Genomic DNA, 24,362 nt, shown 5'->3' on the forward strand with positions numbered 1-24,362 from the left:
TATTTACATGCCACATGTGGTTGTGGCACCGACGCGCTTTCGCTTAAATGTCATGTGTTGGTCATAATTCGCTGGCCGGGCTATCTCCATTGGTGGTTCGCTGAACATTTCGAGAGGTCAGCCGATTAATAACCGTCACAATGTGCAAGAGAGCACTTTTTGAGAACAACAAGAATATCTTGTACGACGTTAAGTTCGAATAACCATCACCGGTCCGTTGGAACGTGCAGACGTTATGTGAATTGGTGAACGAGAAATGGCATCTTCCACGCGTCTATTTGCAATCTATTCAACGATAACATACCATTTCTGCAGAATAAAAATACATCAACTGGTATCGAAGCCTTGGTATCATGTTGGACGACTCAAGGATGCATGTGGGATTCACGGAGAACGTCAGCATCAGAATTCGCTGAATCCTCGCCACCTGTACTTGCATAAATTGACTTGATTTTCCTACATATGCCGTTACTGACCTACGAGCCTCTCAGAATCAGGTTTATCTCAGCGAGATGTATTTCCTCAGTTCTCTGGGATTTGTTGCCTCTCTCGCCACTGTTGCGTCTGTAGTTGCTCGGCTTCCAGATGGTCGCCTTCACGGAAACATGATGCGTCCTGCAAACGTTCCTTTCGTAAGCCCTCCTGACCCAGGTGTTCCTGTAACAAGTCGCAATGGCACCACCCTACCACCATATACGACAGTGTATTACTTTGACCAACTCATAGACCACAACAATCCATCTCTCGGCACGTTTAAGCAGAGATTCTGGCACACTTATGAATTCTATGAATCGGGTCAGTCGCCTCCATCTTTGTAACTTCCGACCTAATTATCTTATGGCAGGTGGTCCTATTATTCTTATGACACCTGGCGAGACGAACGCAGATGGTTACTCGGGGTACCTCACCAACAGGACTATTAACGGTCTCATCGGTGAGTGCCTAACCTAATGTGAGAGACATAGTAGTAGGGGAAATATTCACATGCAATGCCTTCTAGCTCAACAGCAAAACGGCAGCACAATTGTACTAGAACACAGATTCTATGGCTTGAGTAACCCGTACCCCGATCTTTCTGTGAAGAGTCTCAGAGTTCACACAATTCAACAAGCCATCGACGATTTGGAGTATTTTGCAAAGAATGTAAATCTACCAATGCCAGGCGGTGACTCTGTTACACCGGACAAGGCACCCTGGGTGCTCATTGGAGGCAGCTATGCTGGTGCGATAGGTGTTTGCTTCAAAAGTTTATATGTATCGTTCAACTTTCTTTAGGTGCACTTACGAGTTGGACTATGGTTAAGTAGGCAATCGAGTTCTGCTGAAGAACACAGTCGTTGATTCAATCTATTTATAGCAAACCGAATCTTTTCGCGGCTGGATACGCGTCTTCTGGAGTGGTACAGGCAATCTTGTATGTGCTGGCATCCTCAAATTATCATGGCTGTTATTCATCGTGATTATCTGTCGCAGAGACTTCTGGCAATATTTTGAACCAATCCGCACCAATATGCCAGCCAACTGCTCTGCTGATGTGCAAGCTGTAATCGCACATGTCGACAAGACTTTCTCAAGCAAAAATGCCGCTGCCATCAACGCCCTCAAAGAAAACTTTGGCCTTGGGAACATGACCCATCTGGATGATGTTGCCGGTGCTCGTAAGTTACTGTTGCTAATATTTACTGCACTCCAACTTAGTTGTTTCAAGTACGCAATAATTTATGGGATTGGCAATCCCTGCAAATTACGTCAGGGGCCGGAACACAGTTCTATCGATTTTGCGACGCTCTGGAGGTGAAAAATGGCGTTAAAGCTCCTGCTTCGGGTTTCGGCCTCCAGAATGCACTCCAGGCGTGGGGTAAATACTGGCGTACTACTTATCTTTCAGGATGTAAGCAGATTTTGCTGACTTGATCAAACATCGACTAACGTTTAAAATCCCAGTATGTGGCCAACAAGATGCTGAGTAGGGATATAGATATACTTATAAAATTCTTGCCCTAACTTCCACATCTCAGGACCTGCCTTGGAACTTACGATACTTCTCTTGAATTTTGGTCAGACACAACCATCGACAACGCAGAGCGATCATGGATGTGGATTGTGTAGGTTTTCTTTCTCAACAAAACACAGACAGCTAATGTAGCTATATAGCTGCAATGAAGTCGGATATCTCCAGGTGAGAAATCTCGTGAGACATGATTTAACCAAGGAAGCTCATGAATTACGCAGGAGGGTGCGCCTCTAGGTCGCCCATCTCTTGTAACAAGACTGGTTCAACCATCTTACGACTTGGTACGCTGTGAAATCATGCTAATATGTGACTGGATCTTGTTAATTCTTTTTGTATTCTTAGCGACAATGTCAACAAATGTTCCCGGCCGCCTTCCCTCGCCCACCTGTCCCCAACACTCTGCTCACAAACCTCAAATATAGAGGCTGGAATGTAAGAATCAAAAACCTATTTTTTGCCAATGGGATCCGTACGTGCCGTCTCTGTTATTAATCAATATGCAGTCTGACGGTGACCTATAGGTGACCCATGGAGAGATGCAACAATCTCTTCTACCAGTGTTTCCGTTCCCAGCACCTCAAACCAGCCTATTGGCTTGGGAGATGGCTTTCACTGTTCTGACCTCGGTGTATCTGCCGGGGAAGTAGACCCTACCATCGCAGCTATTCAGACTGCTGCCCTCGCATCCATGAAAAAATGGCTTGCAGCTTGGAAACCCACCGGTCGTGGTGGCCCCATCAAAACACCCAGAAGCTCACCACAAACTGTTCCAAGAATCAATCCACCTTTCACCTTCAAGCCAATTAACGCGTGGTTCAAGAACTCTGGCAATCTTTAAGTATCAATTTTTAACGACTATCTCTGGAATCCGCTGGTGGTTCGATGTACTTAACTATGTTATGTAAACTTGTGACGTTGAACGCATTGTACGATTTCGCCAATGATCTATCACAATTTTGAGTACTGACTGCAGTTTATTTGGAAGCACTCAAGGCACTGTATTCATATTCAAAGGCGACACTTGATCGCATCTCAAAATTGTTTCCAAAAAAATATCAAAGAATCGCTTGACCTAAGAACTCTTGTTTATCAAGGCAGTATAGATTTAAGAAGAACAAACATACGTTCATGGCCTCTGCCACGATACAATTCCGTCCATTTCGCCCCCATGTATCATCGCAAGGGCGGTAATGCCACATATCAACCACAGTTTCTCCGATGGTATGAGTTCCTGTGAGCTCTATATCCACTCTATGACGAGTTGTCTTAAAGAGATCCGGATAAGCCACGTATGCGATTGTAAGCGCGTCGTGAAGAGGAGGCCCGTCGTTAAATCCGAAAGTTACTTTATACGCCTCTGCGAAGTAACTGATTAATGTGGACAGAGTGTGGCGCAGATTGGTTGACGCTTTTGGTAGTTCTGTGCTCCTTGAAGATTCGTGGGAAGAACCCGACACCAGAATTTCACGGTGGATATCTCTGGTAACAATTGCTGTGTGGGTGACATTAATTGGCATCATCACCTTCTTTACAGGTGCATTGAGGACTATTTGTGCTGCGTGCGCTATATGCATTTTTGCCTGTAAGGTCTGTTCAAATATGGACCCAATAAACACTCACGATCACACAGGATGTTGTATTCTGCAACAGCAGAGCGATTACCCATACCGACGGCACCGCCCATGAACACGAATTCTTCCACGGCAGGAAGCAGGTCAGGATATACACTGACAAAGTTAGCGATGTTCGTCATTGGACCGGTGGAAATGACTGTAACTTGGTGACCTGCACCTTTCTTCCACGTATCTTTGATAATCTTGGACATGCCTTCTAACGCACGAATGCGAGATCCATCTTCATCTGTTGCAAACAAGGATAAAACTTTTGGGTCTTCAATATCGGGGAGACCTTCTACCCCTCCAAGACCATCCACTCCGTGAATCTGTGGATCATGTTTCGCAGGAAGCAAAAGGGGCTCATCCGATCCTGGAAACACACGAATATTTGGAGATCCACCAAACGCAAGAAGACATCGGGCAGCGTTTATCGCGGTCCATTCACTGCTCGCATTTCCGTGGGTCTATCTTACAGATCATATCTGATTGATTCTACGAAATATTTGACTTTGCTCACTGTTGAAACGCCCAAAAGGTTAATAGTTGGAGTATTCACCGCGAGCATTATCGCAGTGGCATCATCATGGCCCTATAAGAAAAAGTGAGAAACCAGAAGCAACAAACCTCCCTAAGTACTCACAGGGTCCACATCCAACCACACATACTTCATCGTAGTGGTGAGTTCAGAAGTCGTGCGATCTGCAAACCCCTAGCTCAGAGTCAAAATGTTATCAAGATCGGGCCGATAGCCGCCGACGCCATTTGCGATGGATGGGTGCCAGTTGGTTCGGTTTGGACACTAATTCGGTCTTGTTATACACACTTTAACGACAACAAACCAATATGGTTCTTTGTGTCAGAAAAAATGTAGTGGAACGGATGCCATATGTCCAAACTGATTGTCCAGCATCGCCTTGGGCCTTCACACTACTTATTGGTGGTGACCAATGGTAGGCGATCACCAAACCGGATCAATCTCTAACCGAACAATCATACTCCCGTCTTAATCTAGACTACCTAGTATCTGCCAATTTCAAGCTTCAAGCTTTCGCTGTTCATCCCTTTCAATTCTTAATGAAGGCATCACATTTGTCAAGAACGTCATTCTGATCTGCCATTCTTATTTCCATCTTTGTAATGATATCACCTAGTTCAACGGAGATTAGCATCCTATCCAAATTTGACGGTATGTAATTCTGGGGAGTATCTGCATGAGTAATGCAAGCACATGGGGAAGGTCATTGGTCAGAAAACATGTCAGCCAGGGCTTCTCACTGATTGGAGGTCTAGTCCAGCATGATGATCATTACTGGCGTCACCCACCACGGATACTATTCTCAGCGTCACCGAATGATATATAAATTTCACTCACGACCAGAGATCATACACAACTGGCACAACCCATCGTCTCTTCTCAATAATTCTCACTATCAAGGATGGCTATTCCAACCACCACTGTACAATACTCCTTTCCTCAGGTATGTTTATACACCCAAAGAAAGTGTATGGGCTCATAAAGTCTGTAGATGGGCTCTTACGAAAACCTGGTTAAAAGCGAAGCCCCTACCAGCAAAATCAAAGCAAACGATGTTCTCGTGAAGATTCATGCAACTTCCCTTCAAGTAAATTATCCAACTTTAGGCATATAGTGTCAGCTCTGATATCCCTGTAGTACAGAGATCTTATGGTCTCTAAAGGCATCTATGGCACTGGGTGTGTATCGCGGTTTTGGAATGATTGATGACTCGACTATGCGCTTACAATGCAGCGAAGCCTGCCCGCTAACCTGGTTCCATTATCGGATTGTGCAGGTGAAGTTCTAGCTGTTGGCGAGGATGTCACTGGATGGAAGAAGGGTGACCGAGTTTGTCCTAATTTTTCCACTGACCACATACACGGCCGCACAACCCCTGCGATTATGGCGACCTCGCTGGGTGGTCAAGCTCATGGCGTGCTCACTCAATACAGAGTTTTCCCAGCTCATGTACGCTTTATTCAATCCGTCAAGGGCAGCAAATAGTGATAACCTTATAGTCTCTTGTGGCAATTCCTGCTCACCTTTCTTATGAGGAAGCTGCCACACTTCCGTGAGTGAGCATCGGATGTCCTATATTGCGCCCAGTAAACAGTTTCGTACAGTTGCGCCGCTCTCACAGCATATAACGCACTTCATGGGCCCGTGCCAATTAAAGCTGGAGACTTTGTCTTGGCGTTGGGAACAGGGGGCGTATCTATGTAAGTTTCTCAGCTCTCCCCCCTAATGGTATGTCGGCTATTAATAACAATCCGGATATAGCTTTGCTTTGCAATTTGCCGTTGCGGCTGGAGCAACCGTGATTGCGACTTCATCTTCTGACGAAAAGCTAAAGATTGCCGCGAAGTATGGCGCTAAACACCTGATCAACTACAATACGACACCTAACTGGGACGAAGAGGTCCTGAAAATTGTATGTCTCATTTTTCGATGCTTCGATTTTTATCTTGAATCGATGTTTTAATTCCTTCAATTTAAGACAAACGGAGAAGGAGTTGATCATGTTATTGAGGAAAGTATCTCCTTGGTTTGGCTCCAACGACTCTCTAAAATATTCTACAGGTTGGAGGCCAAGGAACTCTCGCAAAATCTATCAAATCCGCCAAAACTGGAAGTGGATATATTCATATTATTGGGCATGTTTCATCTGTGAGAACTCTGCTCATCCGATTTCTGTTCTGGCGAGCCTTAATTGACTATCAACTACCGTTATACAGAGCGAAGGTGATCCCAGCGTCATTTTCCCATTGATTCGAGGCGCAGTGACGTTGCGCGGAATATTGATTGGCTCTGTTGCGCAGTAAGGACAATTAAGTTTTGTTAACGCCAACAGGAGCTCATCAAAGCCATAGATTTAATGATATGAACCGTCTCATCCTTGCAAATCCTGATACTACCAGGCCCGTCATCGACAAGGTATTCACTTTTGATGAGGCTATAGCTGCATATGCCTATCTTGAGTCACAAAAACATGTTGGGAAGATTGTCATCAAGGTTGCCTAGAATCCACGAATCCGCGGTCATTCGATGCATATTTGCCATGTTGTAGTTTTCCAATATAAGTGACGTCATTTATTCCCAATCAATATCAGAACGGAAAATGCCGAGGCACGCATACCAAGTCTTTTTTGTCTTTGCAAGTTCATTCGTTTTGTTGTCTCTACGACGGGTAAGTTTAGCCGCCATGGGAACGCCAAAGGTCAATGCTAGATAAAAGAGTCAGAAATCTGCCATCTAATCTAGGTCTTCGTTATTGTCTTCAACTTGTTATCCATGGACTCCTGTGGTCGCAATGCTTTTGGGTTGATTGTGTTAACGCCGATGATAGGCCTCTGCAGTATCGCAGAGAAGGAGCTTGGGAATCGTTGCACAACAATAAGACCGCGGACGTTCTCCTCTCCCGCATTCTCTACTGGGTCGTAGAGGACAATCAAACGTGGAGTAACAATCTGCTTCTTGACCAAAATGTACCCAGTGCATATAATAAAAGTCTGGTTGTCGATCTAGCTAGCACTTCTGTTCTGTCTCGGTGTCCTTCTTGCCCATCTTTTGAATTGTCATAGCCCATGCCCTTCGTTTGAATACTTTCCCCACTTTCCTTATAACAATGTCTGCAGTCACCAGTAATTCTTCTGTGCCATCTCTGTCTACTCCAGATCACGACTCTGGAGACTCTTCTATTCAACCATCGATATCGACCATCGATAATGCAATCCAGCTTCCCCCGAGATACTCTGTTATAGCTATCTCCTCACCTATAGCAGCTAGTGGAAACTATTCTAGGACCCTGAACGCGTTTACCAATCCTCCTCGTTATTCGACAGTATTTTACTCTAGAGCACGACCACGTGCAGATCGCGCTCGTGCTAGGCGCTCTCGACTAGGTCTTTCGGTAGAACAAGACCGCAATGCGCTACCTAGTGCCTCATCAGGTCTTCAGCTCCGCGAGTTTCACATTACCACTAGCGCCAAATCCAAACCATGGACGAATCTGAGAATATATGGCCCTTCAAGTGGGAATGGTCAGAAAGTCCTGCGATTCAGTGGAAACGATCTCATAACAGGATCATTGGATTTAAACCTTGAAACACCACAAACCATCAACTCTATAAATCTTTCGGTGAGCTTTCCCTCGATAACTTAAGTCTGTTTGAATTGTATATTAATTCGTTTTGGCAGTTACGCGGCCGGGTTATCACTACCTCTTATGAGGATGGAGCATGTACTTTTCTTGATTTACCTATAGTATCCTGGAACCGCAATAACGGAGACCCGCGCTCCCTGTTCTTACTTCCAGGAGAAACCCCAGCATCTCTCGCTGCTCGAACGAAGAAATTCGATGGAAAGTTTGTGGGAAAATACTCATGGCCGTTCTCTTTCCCTTTCCCCGAGACCATAAGCCTCCCGGGACATCACGGACAACCAAATATACAGACCCCTACACCGCCAACTTTTCTAGAGCGCGGAACTCAAGGAAATATTGGTTACGAACTTGTATTACGAATAACACACGGTATTTTACGATCGGACTCTAAGTGAGTTATAGATCATTAGATTTATCTTAGTTCTACCAGCAACTAAATTCACGCCTGCTTTGTCTAGACTTCACGCGACTATCATCTACGTCCCTGACATCAAGCCCACTCCCTCATCCATTCTTCGCCAACTTGCTTACTCGCAGCAATTACAACTACCGGGTCCTGATGTCGATCCTGTAGGCTGGCATTCGATGCCACCTGTCACTGTTTCCGGGAGGCTTTCTGGCCGTAAAAGTGTCAAATTCGACTGCACAGTGAGTTCATTTTTGCACCTTTCCCGGTAGATTGAGACTAATCTTTTATTAATTCTGAAATCTAGCTTTCCATCACGAATCCAGTAAGTTTTTACCAAAAAAAAGTTAAATGCAATCGTTTGAAAAGATATTTTCGCAGCAAGCATATACCCGCGGAACTATTATTCCTTGCCACGTTTCTATCCGCTGTAAAGATTTAGAGGACCTCGATGTATTCGCCCGCCCAGAGACCCTGTGCATTCGCCTTGCCAGACGTGTACAATACTACCACGACGGCGGTCAATCATTCCTATCGCGCAAGCAGAAACAGGCACAGGTATTATCCGTCTCTGTGCGAGGAAATGCGACAGATGTACAGAAGGGTATGCTGGTCGATGTTGCAGAAGTAGAAAGAGCTGTTTGGTGGACAAGCTCAGACAATGAAAGAGCGCAGAGTCAGCCTATAAACGGCGTTTACTGCAGGGACTTGAACGGAGAGATCCATTTAAGCAAGGAACTCCAACCATCTTGCTCCTTTTCCTTGTTCAAAGTTTCCGTAAGTCTCCGTCCCTAAAATTTTGATTAAACAACAGGTACTTAACAAGCCATCTACATACAGTATACAGTCGAATTAATTGCATTCAAATCGGCATTATTTCACCCCCATGCTCTCAAGGCAACCTTCAACGAGAGTAACACCGAAGGCTCGGGTACTGTGGCCTCCCTTCCAGTCACGATTGCCACATTACATGGAGAGGGCCCCATTCCTATTGCGGTCACCAAACCCAAGCCTCGCAAAGAATGTGTCGACTTGAGAAATACCACAGACTTTGCCGTCTTGGACATGTATCGCACACTCTAACCTCTACAAAAGCAACGACGCATGCGTTTCTTCATTTCATATGGGCGAGCTGGCGTCTCGTCTTTTACGGAGGGTGCTTCCTACCTACTCATTTATTTATTACTTCACACGATCACCACAAATTCACGACTCTAAACGCCTCTTGACGAGCTATTACTTCTTGACTGTTTGCTATCTAGTTATCATTTCATGGAGCATTGTATCAACATCTTCATCACTGTATCGTTATCTCTATACATTTTTATGCTTTTCGACATGAATCCCGATTTGGCAAGGTCGTTACCGTTTCGGGTATCATTTATATTTGATGACATACCTTCGTCCAAGAGACTATGAGTTGAATACTTAAAGCTTGAATAGTAAGAGCACTGTAGTAATAGTAAATGTCGGCATGTGTAGGATAGCGTGGTCTACCTGTAAACAGAACGGCATGATGAAAAGAAAATGAAATCAACCAATGGGCTGTCCAACCGTCCATATCTACCATCTGACGGTTTCAACCTCTCATGCTCACTGATATTGACATGCGAGCTGGACTGATGCTCATCGCGCCGAGCGACTCCCCGAGCCCCCCATCATCGTCAGATTTCTGAGCATTCTTCTCCCTGGGTACATCCAGCCCACCGCTTCTGAAATCATCATACTGATCGCTGGACAACTGATCCTCTTCTTCATCCACGTCAGATTCATCATCGTCATCGTCATCGCTTTCGATAGCCACAGACGACCATTCCCGGTATACACCCTGAATGAAAGCATTTGATTTAGGTAGACGATACGGGTCGAATGGGAAGAATGTGTTTAGTTCGGCATTGGCAGGTTGATACAGCAACTTTGCTTGTAGCAGGGTCAATGAGGACAAAAGGCTTTCAGACGAGCCATTGGAGAGCCGTGGACGAGGTCCAGATGCGGAAGTGCCTGATATAGACGCGAAGGACATGTCGTTGCGCTTGTTCATCTCGAGCATAGTGTAGCAGTAGATAAAATCGGTTGCTTGCGCTACCCGTGCAAATTGCATAACAACGTTAGATGAGCAAACCTATTAAACCGATTAAAACTAAAAGCGTTTTACAAAAACAATGACAACATACCTTGAGGGGATTCAAGATCGAGGTGACGACTCTCTTTAGCACACTAAGCTCTGGCATCCATTTGTCTTTTGCAGGTGTCTTCCTCGTTCTTCCATCCAAGTCCAGATCCAAATCCACGTACGAGTCGTCCAGATCGTCATCACCGCCTAACAAATCTCGCCATCGGAAACAGAAAATAAGAAAGACAGCCTGGGTGACGGCATAAAATACGGTGTGTTGTCCAGACGCTAATATTGCACTGAGTGCAGCAGCAGCATTCACACTCGACGGCGCAGACTCCGATCCGAACCCAAGCCCCAATCTGACATCCGCTTCGACGCCGTCCAGATGACTCCGAAGGTACTCACACAGCACGCTGACAACACGACGTGTTCCATCCCGATCGACGAAGGTGGCGCGACTGACAAAACTGCCAATATATGACGCAGCAGCTGCCCGTGTTAGTTCGGGGGTCATTGTGTGTGGTTGACTGTTGGAGGTGGACTCTTCACCGTCTCCAAAAGAGTCGTTATGGGTATGGGGAGAGAATCCACCAGAGGAAGGCATCAAAGCACGCTCAACCAACATACCCTGAAAGATATCCGCGAATTCGGGGTCAAGAGACGCAAACCAGAAAACGAGAAATTGTGTATAGCGCGATTTGAAGGTACGCAAAATCGTGCGGTCAAAGATGGATAATAGAGATTGGAATTGTGAATGTAAGGATGTTTTAGTTCCGGATAATTTCGATAGTTTGACCTTGGAAGAACTTGTCTCTGTGGTAGGAGCAGAAATCTCAGTAGAAGCAGTGAGATCAAGAGATTGTCTGCTTGATAGAAAATCGGTTGGTGTTAAAGGGTTCGATTCGAGAGGGGGTAGTGGTGGCAATTCAAGAGGTGACATGGGCCGTGAATCTGTACTAATGCTACTAGCACCTTTACTCCTCTCAAAATGTTCGAAAAGCAATGTTAAAATGGCGTCCAGTTTTTTCACCATTTCTTGAATATGCTTGACGTTCATGGGCACTTCGATACGGCGTGACAGATCAAAATCGTCCATGTCTCCCGCTTCAGAAGAAAGATCACTGAAGTTGTCGTCGCTTTCATCATCAGAGTCGTCTGTGTCCGATGCCGAGGAAGAGACTTCTTGGCCGAGTACGATGTCGAAAGGGTCCAGTTCAAACACATCTTCGTCGCCCTCATTCTCCTCTTCCTCCAATTCTTCAAGTTCAATCTGAATTTCAACCTGCGAGATGTGGTAAGCGTTAGCAGTGACTTTACAAATCCTTGACTCCAGCTCACGTCAATTTGGATGGCACGATCCACAATGGTGGCAAGGATTTTATCGGCTAGCTCTGGACAGTATCCTGACACCCGGAGCAAATTTCGAATATAAGTCGTTTGTGCTACCTGATTTTGTCTTTTGTGGGGAAAGTGGCGAACGAGAAGAGGTTGGAGGGTAGAAGGTAAGGTCGGCACGAGGGACAGGATATGCCTGAGAAGGAAATGCACTCTGTCGTAAATTACTCTGCGGGTCAACGGGGCACTCGAGGTAGATGGTATACCAGCATCGAGGGCTTGTAGTCCAGATTCTATTTATGGTACGCAGATTAATTCCACACAAATACTGTGATCAAACAAGAACTCACGGTATGTAAAGCCATGTGCAATCTTGGCCAACACGAGGGAAAGATATTCCGGCCTAGCACTCAGGAGCATACCAATGAAGACGGTGAACGACTTCACGGTGGCGCTGTCAAAAGTTGTCCATGGCATATTCACGATGGCATCGACGAGTGCTGAATGTGTCTTTTCCAGGCGAGACACGACATGTGAGAGGGCTAATAGCCACAGACGGATCTGTGCAGGATCAAATTGGCTTGAGTGCTGAGATGAGGACGATGGCGAGATATTGAATTGGGAAACGAGTTCATCGAAAGTATCTGACACGCCCTAGTCAAATGTCGGTTGTTTGACACGGGTGAAAAGGGTAGATTGGACGCACGTTTGCCTTTTGTTGGAGCGCATTTGTGACCACTGATAGATACATATCGCGCTTGAACATCTCATCTTGTTTGACACGGGAGTTTGTTGCGATCGGTCGTCGAATGAGGAGATTTGTGGTGGCAGACGAGTGGGACGCTGTCTTTCGTGGAGGAGGCACCTTGGAGGACTCTGGTTTCTGGGAGGGCTGTGGAGGCATGGAATCGATATTCCTCGACAATGGACCTGCTTTCGGGGTTCTGTGGTTGAATTGAGACCGCCGTGAATGAGGATCCATGTCTTTGTATTTTTTGGGAGGAAGAGAACATGTCGGGACCGCGACCAAAAAAGTGGGAATCATTACGTCAGCATGTGTCATTAACGGTGTTGGGCGTGACTGGGCCTCAACACGACCACAACCGCTGCAATGTCGTCCCCGGCCACCGCATTTTCTTCAGCACACAGACTCTATGTCAAGTCCCTCTACAGACGCTCCCTCAAGAATGCCTTAGACTGGACCATTAGACGCGATCTTTGGAGGGCGGAGGCCATGCAAATCAGAGCCGAGTTCGAGGCCAACCGGTGAGAGCCTCTTGGGCAGCCCTGCGTGGTAGAACTTGGTTGAGCGGCTTTGGCAGAGACATACACGATCCCAGGTTGCTTGCCCGAGTTTTGGAACAGGCTGAGGCCCGTCTGGCCGAGTTCAAGCACCCTGACCCAGTTATTGGTGAGATATCTTTTCTTGGGACTGGTTTTGCACCTGCTCAATTGGGAAATCAGCACCGACCGCTCCCGGTGGTACGAAATGGTTCGTATTTTTGCTTCATTCAATACACAGATGCTGATATATAAACCAGGGAACGCAACCTACCGGTAGGTATTCTTCCGCGTACACAATCGCGGACTTACTGACGGATGGATAGCCTAGCACAGCACCAGTGTACGACCACGAGGCGGGGGGACACCACTAGTAGTAGAATCACATGACTGTAGTACACAATATATCGCTCTTGCCTCTTCCTCTTCTCAGCTTCTCCTCCTCATCGATGAACTATATTCGCGGCGCAGTCAGCGCAATAAGCGCCCCGTACCAGTACTACAAAGATCTCCCCCCAATTAACCCCTCCACCCTGACCGGTGCCATCGACGTCATTGTCATCCGTCGACCTACAGACAACGGCGAATCTGAATTGGTTTGTTCCCCGTTTCACGTACGCTTCGGTAAATGGCAGGTCTTGAGACCAAGTGAGAAGAAAGTCAATGTCTTTGTCAATGGAAACCCAATTCCGTTCAATATGAAGATTGGTGAGGCTGGCGAGGCCTTCTTTGTTTTCGAGACCGACGACGACGTCCCCGAGGATCTTATAACCTCACCTATTCTGCAGCCCACCATGCCTGACGAAACACCGACTGGAAATGCATCGAACCAAGATCCTGTTGACACAGACCGCTTCGCCGCCAAGCAAGATGAGGAGTCACAGAATCTCCAAGCACCATCAGACTCGGTCGAGAGTGAACTCGGAAGCACGCGCGTCGAACCCGACTTTCTTGACCTCGACGGAAGAACACAGGAAGAAGATACTAGTCCAGATGACGTGCGTACTACTCCGAAGCAAAAACACAACCTCCCCTCTGCGTTGCGGAAAAGTGGGTCTCGGGCGACTATAAATCAGAGTTCCGTTACGTCTTTGCCGTCCCCTCCTCCATCCCCAGGTTATGAAATTGAGCGATCGCGTACGCCAGCCATGGAGGCACAAGACGCACGCGTCGACGTAGCTCTTAAGAGGCTCAATTCGGAGGTTCATGTTCCTGAAGTGGAGTACCACCATGGTCTGTTCGGTACGCGTTTCTACTGAATGTAACTAATGCGTCTGCTTGCGTAGATGTTACTCTCGACATGGAGGGATATAAATCAGGATACCATGACCGTATAGCATCTGACAAAACGGTCAGATCCTCTGGTTCTCTTTCTCCCTCAAAGCCGAATTCGAAAGAACAAGTCGCATTTCCTCGGAAAACGGATTCCTCGACACCATCCCTCCCATCAGATACACCATATCTTGTTCTCCCGCATACGCAATCTTCAATACAGTCATCGTCTGTATCTTCGCCATCTCCCTCACCATCCCCAACTTCAGCAGGATCGCGTTCGCCTATTGCTTCAGCCCAACCATTTTTCCGTGCAACATCTGAACCACCTCCAGATATTGAATCTGAGAATGAACCGGTAACATCCTTCTCCCTCTCTCCTCAAACTCAAGCTGGCGAGCATCAAATGCCTGTACAAGAATACTCTTGGGAATGGGGTGCATTTCCACAGCCATCTCCTCGAAAAGCCTCGTTTGGGAAGGGCGGTAGAATCGAATTACCACATTGGCGTTCAGCAGTCAGGTCTAAAAGTGGATTTAACGACAAGAAGGGAGGTTCAATTTTTCTGGAATTGCCCCCTATGGCTAGCAGATTTGGGAATGGAATACCTGAGGACGGCATGGATGAGATTATTCTGAGGATACCGGGTGGAAATGGCAGCACAGGACGTAGTAGAAGTGTTCCACCACGTTATTTGGACAATTCGGCGAAGAACGAGCGAAAAGGAAGTCGAGAGTATAAAGAATATGAGGATGCCAATAGTCCAGGTGAAGAAAATGAAGAAAGGGGAAGAAGCGCCCGCTTTTGGGAGAAGCAAGTTGTAGGGTCATCAGAACCTGAAGAAGACAGCAATACCAACGGTGTGTATGGAGTAGGAGGGACATTGAGCCCAAGTAAGAATGACCCTACAATGTTTGTGCTCAGCATTGAAGGCAGAAAAATCGGGTTTCAATTAAGCTTGGTTCCTCTTGGTGAAATATCCGAGTCTAGCAAGGATACTAGCAAGACGAAGCAAAGATTCCAAGACGAGTTTGAGGTAGCAAGACAATTTGATCGCTTCCGAGTAGATTGGCCAAGGTTTATTGAGGACGAAAGTATAGTCAGCGACCCACGACTAGTTATTCGGTGGGCAGGCAATCATCAGTGCGTCTTTTCACTTTGAACAAATTTTATCATATTTCTGACAGTTTTACAGGTATATTACCCGAAGTGATGGGTCTCCACTCATGGATTCTCTCATAATATGGCGGTCGTCGGTTATCCGCAAACGTGAATCAGGCGATTCTCTTCGTCCAGTCTCTCCCCCACCACCGCCTGCAGAGACAAGTGTTGTCAGCGAGGACGAATTGTCATATGAACCCTCAGAGCAGAAGTCGCACGGGCGAGCAAAGTCGGAATCTCCTTCAGCTGCTGATATACGGCAGCAAGACGAGAAAGCTGAACCAGCCTCCCAAGGCCAAGGTTCTGCACCCAAACCGACGTCCTCGTCATGGGTGCAATGGTGGAATAGGAGTCGCAGAAAGGATGCCTCTGATGCCAAAGGATATAGTAATGTTCTAAACCCCGTAAGTTTCTTCTCCCTTTTGAGTTGTAGCTTATAGTGTCTAACGCACAATGCTGAAGAAAAATGACACCTCCACATCGTCGTTACCCCTTCCAGCTAGCAATACTTTCCTCAAAGACAACCGGAAGAGTATTTCAGAAGACGTTGTAACAAAATCTAGTGCGGCTTCAGCATTCATGCAACAAACTCCCGATGGCGGTCTTCGTCCTTCGCATGCCAAATCACCCAGCGATGCTGCTTCTGTTCATTCATCAAGTCCGCCAAATCCACCAATTCCCTCCAAAAGATTTGCTAAGACCCTGAGACTGACGTCAGACCAACTCGTGAGGTTGTCCCAAATTTCAATCGCCAACATTTTGATGACATCGACATTTAGAAATCGCTCAATCTGAGGTCAGGTCCTAATTCCATCACATTTTCTCTATCAGCTTCCGGTGCAATCGCAGCCACTGCTCGGATTTTTGTCTGGGATTCAACGGACCTTGTCGTCATTTCTGACATTGACGGCACAATCACCAAGTAGGCCAAGTTATTTGTGTATTCCATTTTGTAAAAAAAAGCTAATGTTAAATGTTACTGGAATCTAGGTCCGATGGGCTTGGACACGTTTTTGCAATGATTGGGCGAGACTGGACCCATCTCGGTGTAGCAAAGCTTTACACTGATATAACTCGGAACGGCTATAAAATAATGTATCTCACTTCTCGAGCTATTGGACAGGCAGATGCCACACGAGATTATCTTAAGGGTATCAAACAAAATAACTATCAACTTCCCGAAGGACCAGTAATTATGAGCCCTGATCGTTTGATGGCTTCTTTACATCGGTGCGCAGAATGTTACAGTCTTTGAGCGGTTTGCTGATTCCTATTTATCTTATAGGGAAGTGATCATGCGTAAACCTGAATTGTTTAAGATGGCTTGCCTACGTGATATCCAACGCCTCTTCGGAGAATCTGCACGCAACCCTTTCTATGCAGGCTTCGGGAATAGAATTACTGATGCCCTGTCTTACCGAAGTGTCAATGTTCCCAGTGCCAGAATATTCACCATCGATAGCAGTGGGGAAGTGAAGATGGAGCTTTTGGAATTAGCTGGTTACAAATCTTCGTGAGTATAACATCCTTATTTATTTAAAAGGGAGTTGTCTTAAATAAAGCAATCTAGATATATTCATATGACGGACCTTGTAGATCAGATGTTCCCGCCGATCCATCGAAAGTGGACTCCTGAATATACAGATTTCAACTATTGGAAAACTCCTGTCCAAGATTTCCCACTCCCAGACATGTCTCCCCCGTCTCCTGCCCTTAGCGCACGCTCTGATACCTCCAATCAAAGCGCTTTAGCAAGACTACGAAATTTCAGTCTGGGAGCAAACAATAACCCACGACCATATGCCACTGACAGTCAGCCATTGTCTAGTGGTGACGGTTACCGTAGCTCGCATCTGCGACAAATGTCGTCTTTCGAGAAGCTAAGCTCGACTTTGGGATTCATGACGCGGGTCAACGGTGATCCATATCGTCGCAGTGCAAGTCCTGAATCGTCATCTTCATATATTGAATCGGATGACGAAGACGATGAAGGAGAGCTGGGCGTTGATGGTCAGAGACGAAAAAGAAATAGGAGGAGGAGCATGACCAGTATGCCTGGAACACTGGATGAAAGTCACTTCGGTATGGATGAGGACGACGGAGAAGAGGGTGAGCAACATGTAGGTCACGAAGATGACGACGATGAGGGTGCATACGAGGGTGAAGAGAACCCAGAAGAGGAGGCAGAAGAAGCATTTGATGATGATTTACTTGCTGCTGGTGAAATGCAAAATGTGCCATTTTTGTAATGGCTTCGATTTCGCTATGCTGAACCATGCAATTGCTTTAACGTAATCTACTGTCATTTCGCATATCCATTATTTAGATTTATCACCTTAATAGAGACCCTAGGATACAATTCGCATACATTATATTTTTGCAACATTACAAGGAACACTTGAAGGCACATACTGTACACAAATCCTTTGGTATATGAAACAAATTTATAAATACATTAGGTATACGTTGAGGTTCCAAGTGAATGTCATTATGATCGTCCTCCAGCATTGGCTCCATCGAAAAATATTTTACTGAGCGGTCGTGCCGGACGCATCCTACGCTGTCCCTCCTTCATATCCTTAATAGCCTGATCTAGGTCCCCACGACCAAACGATCGTTTCCCAATAGTTAAACCCTGTTGAGAGTCTTCTGGTATCTCGAGTCTGGCCTTTGCCTCTCCATTAGAGATAACTTTGAGAGTCTGTGGAAGTATATTTAGAATAACCATGTGAAGGATAACGTTGCTAGTAATCCTCACAGAATTGGGTGTCTTCTCAGTATCCTCCGCGACAGTCGGGAGTACGGGAGGCGATAATGTCTTCAACTTCATCTCAGCTTCATGTACTTCCAAAGCACATTTCTGGGAGGCAATTAGATAGTAGACCGGCACATTCAGTTATCACTTACCTGAAGGGACGAGGAAAATGATGTTACGAGGCCCAGGAAATCTTCTGGTTTTGGCGCATCGGGAGAATCTGGAGTTTCCCCATAGTATGTAAGCAATAGACGAAGCTCAGCCTCTATAGCTTGTCCCATGTGCTTCAAAGCGTCAACGGTTTGCGCATTTTCATGGACAAAGGGCTTCCAGGAACAATCAGGAATGCATTCTGTTTATATATAAAGAAACACACCTGCATGACTTCGATGAAGCGATCATTCTTTGGAATGGATGGGTTTCCATGATAATTTTGAATTTCTTCATTTATCTGCCCCAAACCAGTAACCAATGTGTTTACTGTCTGTAAAGCAACCTGGACCGAAACTGGATGGTTTAAAAGTATCAGATCGCTAGCAGGAGAAGAAGGGTATGAATATTTACCCCGAGCGGCTGCCTCTATGCTAGGCAGTTCATCGATGAAATTTATGAGCGAGGGGTCTTTCCTCAGGAGAACTCGGGCAAGATAGTGTAAAAGAGTTGGGCAATCTGGCCCTCCCTTAGTTGTCCTAGTCTCAATGAGCTGCAAAACAATCAGGACACGGTCAAGAAAAAAATAAAATTTGTCCCGCTTGCTGACCTTCAATAAAGAATTGAGTTGGAAACCTTTCGCTCCTCCTCGGAATGTGGCCCCGTTAAGTGTATTGCCCAGAAGAAGGACAATCTAAAAGCAATGATTGAGCAATGCACCTTTTAAATATCATTCGTGCATCCTACTCGAAGAATTTGCTTGAATTTAACCGCAGAGCGCAACTCCAAAGATGCATTCCGAAGAACATTCAAATCCGGTCGGATTTCTTCTATGTCTAAGTCAAGGTTGCGTCGGTATTGCATGCAATTCAAACGTTCAGACAGTCGAGGAATTGTCATGATCTTTGCAGACTGTGTGAGACAAAAGGCAACAGCACAATGTTGTAAACAAACCTCATGAAAATATTGATCAGCTTTCGATAATTTGCTTATGTCGTCAAATGACCTAAGGCGTTCCATCTTGGACTGAGTTAGTAGACACCAGACAGGACGCAGATTATATACATACCTCTTCTGCCGTAGGGAGTTGTTTACTCAGGGCTTTGAGGGCATCAAGAGAGAGCGCAGCGTCATCGATCTCAAGCAAGGATCTACGAATTTGTGGACAATCGAGCTTGATTCTTGAAAGCATAATAGCTTTCATACAAAGTAATCAGCGAAAAAACTTGTATGTAGTTGAAAGTACATACAAACGTTGTTCGCGCGGGTAATATCCAAGACAGTCGCTACATTTTGCTTCTTGATGGCCTCTTTTTGTGGAGAATTGGTCGGATTAGCATCAAGGATAAATGTTGACTCCAGGTCTGATAGATCTACTTGAATATCAGCCGGCAGATCATTCCATACCGAAGGTGCAGCGCTAGAAATCGTAGATTTGTTCCAAAAGAATGATCTCATCTTTTTAACTGGGCGGGTGATCGCCTTCTGCGGTCCCAACTTAAATGCAGATGGCGGTGGAGGAGGAGGCGGCACAGGAGAAAGTAATGGTGACATTGGTGACTGAACTCTTGCAGATTGTGTTGATATTGGTGGCGGCGGCGGCGGCGGAGGAGGAGGAGGAGGAGGAGGAGGAGAAGGAGAAGGAGAAGCATCGGCACAAGGATTTTCAACACGACTTTGGTTAGGCAAGCGCAGCGCAGGTGGAGGCGGTGGTGGCGGCGGGGGAGGCGGAGGAGGAATTTTGGAAGGAGATTCGGAAGAGTCGGAAAAGGTAGGACGGGCAATAAAAGACATTATTGTGGAGGATAGTGGTGGTGGTGGTGGTGGTGGTGGTGGTGGTGGTAGTGGCGGGGACGGCGTTGACATCGAATGACTACTACTTAAGGTATGTATCTTGGGTTTACTTGGAGGTGGAGGAGGGGGAGATTTCGCCTTAAACTCTTGTTCAGTCTTAGGCTTAGCAGCTAGACGAAGCTGCAGCTCGTCGATTTGTTTTTTTAGACTTGCTATTTGATCGTCTTTTTCTGTAAGACGCTGTATAGTATGATTTGCCATCATTTGAGCATCGACGTCTGCTGACTTAACACCATCTCGAGCTTCCTCTCTCGATAAAAATCTCGTATAAACAGACTCCAAAGCGCGTTTCAGGTAGATGATTTCTTTGTCCTTGATAGATATCATATTTTCCAATTCGGTGATCTGAAAAAGCAGTTAAGAAGACACCGCAACGTGTTGGCACACTACAAACCTTGGTCTTATATTTCGTCATTTCCTCCATCCAAGTATTCCACTTTATTCTATCACGCTCTCTTTTTGCGCGTTCATCCTAAGATGAAATGTGAGACAGACGATGCGTAGAGGCAGAGTAAACGCACTGATTCCCTTGACTCCCCACGATTCTGAGTTTTGAATTGATCCAGCTCGGTTTGAAGGTGAAGTACTTGTTTTTCTTTCTGAACCAGACGTTGTACAAGTCCATGAAAATTTTGCTTGAAGAATAAAGTGAACAAGAATGTATTTAAGATTTGCCGGAAATTTCATACCTCAGGACCGGTTTTCTTCGTGTTGTCGGGATTGAACGTTTGTATACCAGTTGGGAGATATTTGAGCGCATTTGTTTCTGCAATTTGTTGATTCAATTCTTTACGAAGTTCTGCCCGCTACTCATCGAACAAAAGATAGAGTGGATAAACAAGGTTTCTCGTCAATAGATTGGGTCAAAATATTTACCTCATCGCTTAGTTCATCGACCTTGATGCGAAGGGATTCAACTTCCTGTTCGATGAAATCTCTGGATACGCTTTCATCAAGTGACTTTACTTCGACTTCTTGTCCAGTGATATGCTGGACTGATATTGAGAAGCGCTTTAGAAACACTTTCCAGTTTGCATCACTGAAAAAGTGAGCATCATTACGTAAAAAGCGTAAAGCAAAAAGATTCCTACAGCGTATCAAGCATCGCCGCCTGTTCGACAAAGCGGTCGAGAACAGTCATAAGATCCGCTTTGAGCTGGCTAGAAATGCAATAGATATAAGCAGATCAGAATAAAGAAGAATAAAAAAAGTTTTACAATTCGATATCTCTCTGCAAAAGTCGAGAGTAATGTTTCAGGATATCTAGCATTACAGGGTAAAGCTCGCCATGTTGCTTGACTAATTGGACCAAATCCTGCAGAACAACATCGGAGTCGGAAAGTGTTCGTTCATGACCCCAGCTTTGCTGACTCAATGAGCTTTGCTTTCGTTCTCGCATATCTTCTTCATCCTCATACTTCTCCTCAGTGTACATATTCAATTGCGTTATCAAGGAATCCGGAGGTTTGATGTATCGCAGAGCCTACATCATAAATAATGCGCATTGTATATCCAAGTATGAGCGAGTATAAACGTACCACAATGAGTTCGTTCAAGCCTCTCCGACTAAATTCCTCTCGGAGAACCATACGATCTTCAAGTTCTTCGGGACAGTTGGTCAGGGCATTGATAAGCGCCATGGTCGCAATTCGTGCCTCCCATATCCCTTCTTCTTCATTGCCAAATCCAAATCCATCATCGCTCTCGCCGTCAATATCGACTTGAGGTAATCGAAGTGTGGACAACAATGTTTCAAAGCGAAAATCTTCGTCGAATGCAATACGGAAATCTGACATAGCAGCCAAGACAGCTTTATGGCCATCATCTATAGCCAGCATGCTGATGGCGGCGAGGAGCTCTGCGGCCAGCGTATGAGCCTTCAAAGACGACGTATGCAAAGCATAAGATATGTGTGTGATAACATTTGGAGAAACTAGCAATTGATTGAACCCAGGCTAGCAAGACCCCTAAGAGTTAGCATAAGTTAAAAGAAGTGAGAAGGTATAAACTGACTTCTGTATTGAGGAGCACTCGTAGACACTTTAGGACTTCCAGAAGAACGGTGATTTCAAGTTCACTGAGAACTCGTCTTTTACCACCTTTGCTGACCAAACTCGCCAACAGAGATCCCAGAGCAATTAACCCTTTCTCACTAACTACGAAATCTTGAATGAATGCCACTTTTGCAGTGGATAGATGAACCCGAAGCGTAATTAGATGCTTGACTAGCTTCATATCAGGTGCCTTTCCAATGCGAAGACCATCAATATACCACTTCGCCGATTTTGCGACCTCCTTACTGCCATATTTATCGACCGTCGTCAGTGATTTATCGCCGCCAGAGGATGTCCACCAATTAGCCCATAAGCTTCCTGTATTTTGCGATTGAAGAGGTGGAATATCTCCTGCGGCTTTTGCAATTTGGTCTGCAGAAGTTGGCTTGTTGTTGTTATACTCGCTGTTCAAGCTGTTTGAATCAGTAGATAAACCAGGCGACGAAACAGTGCTTCCGGAGCCCCATCCCATGATAGAAAATCTGCGAATTAGCCCTGCATCCCCTGTCAGCTGCGGGATAAGCTTGGGAAGTAGGGCTTGTGCATTTGAAGGGCCAAACGAGGCCGCATGCACTGGGTGAGTGCCATTCGCGTTGACTTGCTGATGGGTAGCCTTAAATTGTTTATTTTGACGAAGAAGATATTTCTTGCGGTCCGAAGGTAGTACACGCATACGTGCCCTTCCCTCGTCTTTCAAGCCAAGGTCGTTCTACAGAGAAATTGAGAAAGCATTCTCAGCCTTGAAAGATTTTGCTTACCAGCATCTCTTCAAATTCTTTCTCGAACGTTTCCTCGTCACCATCGTCGCTTGATTCTGAAATATTGTCGTCCACTGTAGTTGAGCTCTTGTCTAAAAGTCTTGGCTCACTGACACTTTTTCTATTCTCCGGAGAAAAGACGACACTATTCCGTTTAGGAGATGACGGTGGTGATCCCAACCACCCTTCAAAAAGGTTGGACAATCGACTTTGAGTGACAATACCACGTTGCTCAACGGTACTCGCGGATTTGGGACGTTCTTGTACCTTCTGCTGGCCGATTTTTGCCGTCCCTTCTTCTTCTTCATCATCCGACTCCTGCAGGGCGGCAAGGCGGTTTATTGTCGAATCAGACGGAGCCACAGCTGGAGAGGCGAAACGGGACTTGGATCGGCGATACCACTCATCTGGAACACAAAATCTGAATCGGCGACTGGCTTTCGATTTGAAAGGATTTGCACTGTAAGGGAAGTTTACAATATCAAAAAGAATAGTCGCTTCAGGAAGTTTTGATGCTCCTAGAGATGAATCTTAGCAGGTGATCAACAGGTAAGTAGAGGTTCAACACACTTTCCGCGGAATCGGTATACCATACTTCTTCTATTACATACTCCAGATTTCCAGCTCCTGGTATAGGAAGTGATTTCGCTAATCCAAGTTCTTCCATGATCGTAGTAATTGCGACTGCAACTGTGGTTGAACGTGATATATATAGTTTGTACTCGAACCCATCGTGAATTTCAGGAACCCTTGTAAAAGAGAAATTCAAAGAAAGGTGTGGATGGAGAGAGACAAGCCGAAATGCAGGGGTATGCATATGTCCAGTCAAGGGAAATGAAGAAAAATGACGCCGAGCTGATTCTGGGGTTCGGTTATGGTTGTCAAGTATAGGTGCAATCAACGTATTTGCTTCAATTGTACCTGATTAATAAAACATAAACCTCTATTAGACAGCGCATCTAAGCAATAAACAAACCGTCTCCCAGAGCATTAAGTTCTTCCTCTTCCCAGACTCTGCCATTCTGTTCCGATCTTATCATTTGGAGGGCCCATTTTTCGTCTTCCAAATGGCCCAGGATTTCTTCTTTCAAGCCGTCTATCTGAAGTAGAACATCAATGACCTCTTGAGCATAGCTTCCTTCAGGGACCTCAGCAAAGTGGAGGGTGCCAGTGGGAAGGACTGTGGGGACAATCACAGTATCAGGCATTCCGGCTCGAGCTGGCTGATACAGAACATAGACAGGTACAAGAAAGTGGCAAGGTAGCGACGCGAGTAGACGCGTCCGGTGGATCACTGTTCACAGACGCGTTACTGATGAATGTGTGATTAAATCGACGGTGAAGACTGACAATAGAGTGACTAAAGTATTTCCCTGTGATGAAATAGTGCAGTAACGTCGGGGTATCAGTGA

At 45.7% G+C, this 24,362-nt stretch overlaps 8 protein-coding genes across 8 annotated transcripts; 5 read left to right on the forward strand and 3 right to left on the reverse strand.

Moving 5' to 3' along the window:
- Positions 1 to 512: 512 nt before the first annotated feature.
- Positions 513 to 2,852, forward strand: JR316_0004603 (putative extracellular serine carboxypeptidase; the record flags this gene model as incomplete). Its single annotated transcript, XM_047890367.1, has 13 exons — positions 513 to 795; positions 845 to 934; positions 1,001 to 1,222; positions 1,276 to 1,303; positions 1,358 to 1,414; positions 1,474 to 1,658; positions 1,709 to 1,891; positions 1,945 to 1,966; positions 2,019 to 2,105; positions 2,155 to 2,179; positions 2,233 to 2,295; positions 2,357 to 2,483; positions 2,536 to 2,852. 13 exons carry the CDS (start codon positions 513 to 515, stop codon positions 2,850 to 2,852), a joined length of 1,689 nt encoding a protein of 562 aa, XP_047750128.1.
- Positions 2,853 to 3,002: 150 nt separating this feature from the next.
- On the reverse strand, positions 3,003 to 4,300 carry JR316_0004604 (putative ribonucleoside hydrolase; the record flags this gene model as incomplete). Its single annotated transcript, XM_047890368.1, has 5 exons — positions 3,003 to 3,086; positions 3,139 to 3,578; positions 3,635 to 4,094; positions 4,148 to 4,219; positions 4,271 to 4,300. 5 exons carry the CDS (start codon positions 4,298 to 4,300, stop codon positions 3,003 to 3,005), a joined length of 1,086 nt encoding a protein of 361 aa, XP_047750129.1.
- A 766-nt stretch (positions 4,301 to 5,066) lies between these two features.
- On the forward strand, positions 5,067 to 6,667 carry JR316_0004605 (Zinc-type alcohol dehydrogenase-like protein; the record flags this gene model as incomplete). Its single annotated transcript, XM_047890369.1, has 11 exons — positions 5,067 to 5,108; positions 5,157 to 5,252; positions 5,303 to 5,343; positions 5,404 to 5,614; positions 5,665 to 5,717; positions 5,770 to 5,865; positions 5,927 to 6,077; positions 6,144 to 6,167; positions 6,227 to 6,313; positions 6,382 to 6,464; positions 6,517 to 6,667. 11 exons carry the CDS (start codon positions 5,067 to 5,069, stop codon positions 6,665 to 6,667), a joined length of 1,035 nt encoding a protein of 344 aa, XP_047750130.1.
- Positions 6,668 to 7,271: 604 nt separating this feature from the next.
- Positions 7,272 to 9,297, forward strand: JR316_0004606 (uncharacterized protein; the record flags this gene model as incomplete). Its single annotated transcript, XM_047890370.1, has 6 exons — positions 7,272 to 7,784; positions 7,844 to 8,199; positions 8,267 to 8,456; positions 8,522 to 8,539; positions 8,596 to 8,991; positions 9,055 to 9,297. 6 exons carry the CDS (start codon positions 7,272 to 7,274, stop codon positions 9,295 to 9,297), a joined length of 1,716 nt encoding a protein of 571 aa, XP_047750131.1.
- Positions 9,298 to 9,793: 496 nt separating this feature from the next.
- Positions 9,794 to 12,710, reverse strand: JR316_0004607 (RNA polymerase I-specific transcription initiation factor rrn3; the record flags this gene model as incomplete). The annotated part of the gene is made up of 5 exons (XM_047890371.1): positions 9,794 to 10,336; positions 10,389 to 11,612; positions 11,669 to 11,958; positions 12,016 to 12,319; positions 12,372 to 12,710. 5 exons carry the CDS (start codon positions 12,708 to 12,710, stop codon positions 9,794 to 9,796), a joined length of 2,700 nt encoding a protein of 899 aa, XP_047750132.1.
- Positions 12,711 to 12,776: 66 nt separating this feature from the next.
- Positions 12,777 to 13,320, forward strand: JR316_0004608 (NADH dehydrogenase [ubiquinone] 1 beta subcomplex subunit 9; the record flags this gene model as incomplete). The annotated part of the gene is made up of 5 exons (XM_047890372.1): positions 12,777 to 12,931; positions 12,988 to 13,076; positions 13,130 to 13,157; positions 13,207 to 13,222; positions 13,273 to 13,320. The coding sequence occupies 5 exons, from the start codon at positions 12,777 to 12,779 to the stop codon at positions 13,318 to 13,320; spliced, it is 336 nt and encodes a 111-aa protein (XP_047750133.1).
- A 75-nt stretch (positions 13,321 to 13,395) lies between these two features.
- JR316_0004609 (Nuclear elongation and deformation protein 1) lies at positions 13,396 to 17,628 on the forward strand (the record flags this gene model as incomplete). The annotated part of the gene is made up of 8 exons (XM_047890373.1): positions 13,396 to 14,179; positions 14,233 to 15,361; positions 15,414 to 15,783; positions 15,842 to 16,105; positions 16,159 to 16,301; positions 16,370 to 16,609; positions 16,665 to 16,892; positions 16,950 to 17,628. 8 exons carry the CDS (start codon positions 13,396 to 13,398, stop codon positions 17,626 to 17,628), a joined length of 3,837 nt encoding a protein of 1,278 aa, XP_047750134.1.
- A 239-nt stretch (positions 17,629 to 17,867) lies between these two features.
- Positions 17,868 to 24,158, reverse strand: JR316_0004610 (Formin-like protein 5; the record flags this gene model as incomplete). Its single annotated transcript, XM_047890374.1, has 20 exons — positions 17,868 to 18,239; positions 18,287 to 18,460; positions 18,511 to 18,641; positions 18,699 to 18,837; positions 18,895 to 18,978; positions 19,032 to 19,187; positions 19,239 to 19,304; positions 19,354 to 19,481; positions 19,535 to 20,483; positions 20,533 to 20,610; positions 20,660 to 20,773; positions 20,828 to 20,944; positions 21,015 to 21,177; positions 21,230 to 21,298; positions 21,356 to 21,621; positions 21,677 to 22,093; positions 22,152 to 22,901; positions 22,951 to 23,468; positions 23,521 to 23,871; positions 23,927 to 24,158. 20 exons carry the CDS (start codon positions 24,156 to 24,158, stop codon positions 17,868 to 17,870), a joined length of 5,274 nt encoding a protein of 1,757 aa, XP_047750135.1.
- Between the last annotated feature and the right edge of the window lie 204 nt (positions 24,159 to 24,362).

The sequence above is a fragment of the Psilocybe cubensis genome, chromosome 4, assembly GCF_017499595.1.
Source record: "Psilocybe cubensis strain MGC-MH-2018 chromosome 4, whole genome shotgun sequence".
NCBI lineage: Eukaryota > Fungi > Basidiomycota > Agaricomycetes > Agaricales > Agrocybaceae > Psilocybe > Psilocybe cubensis.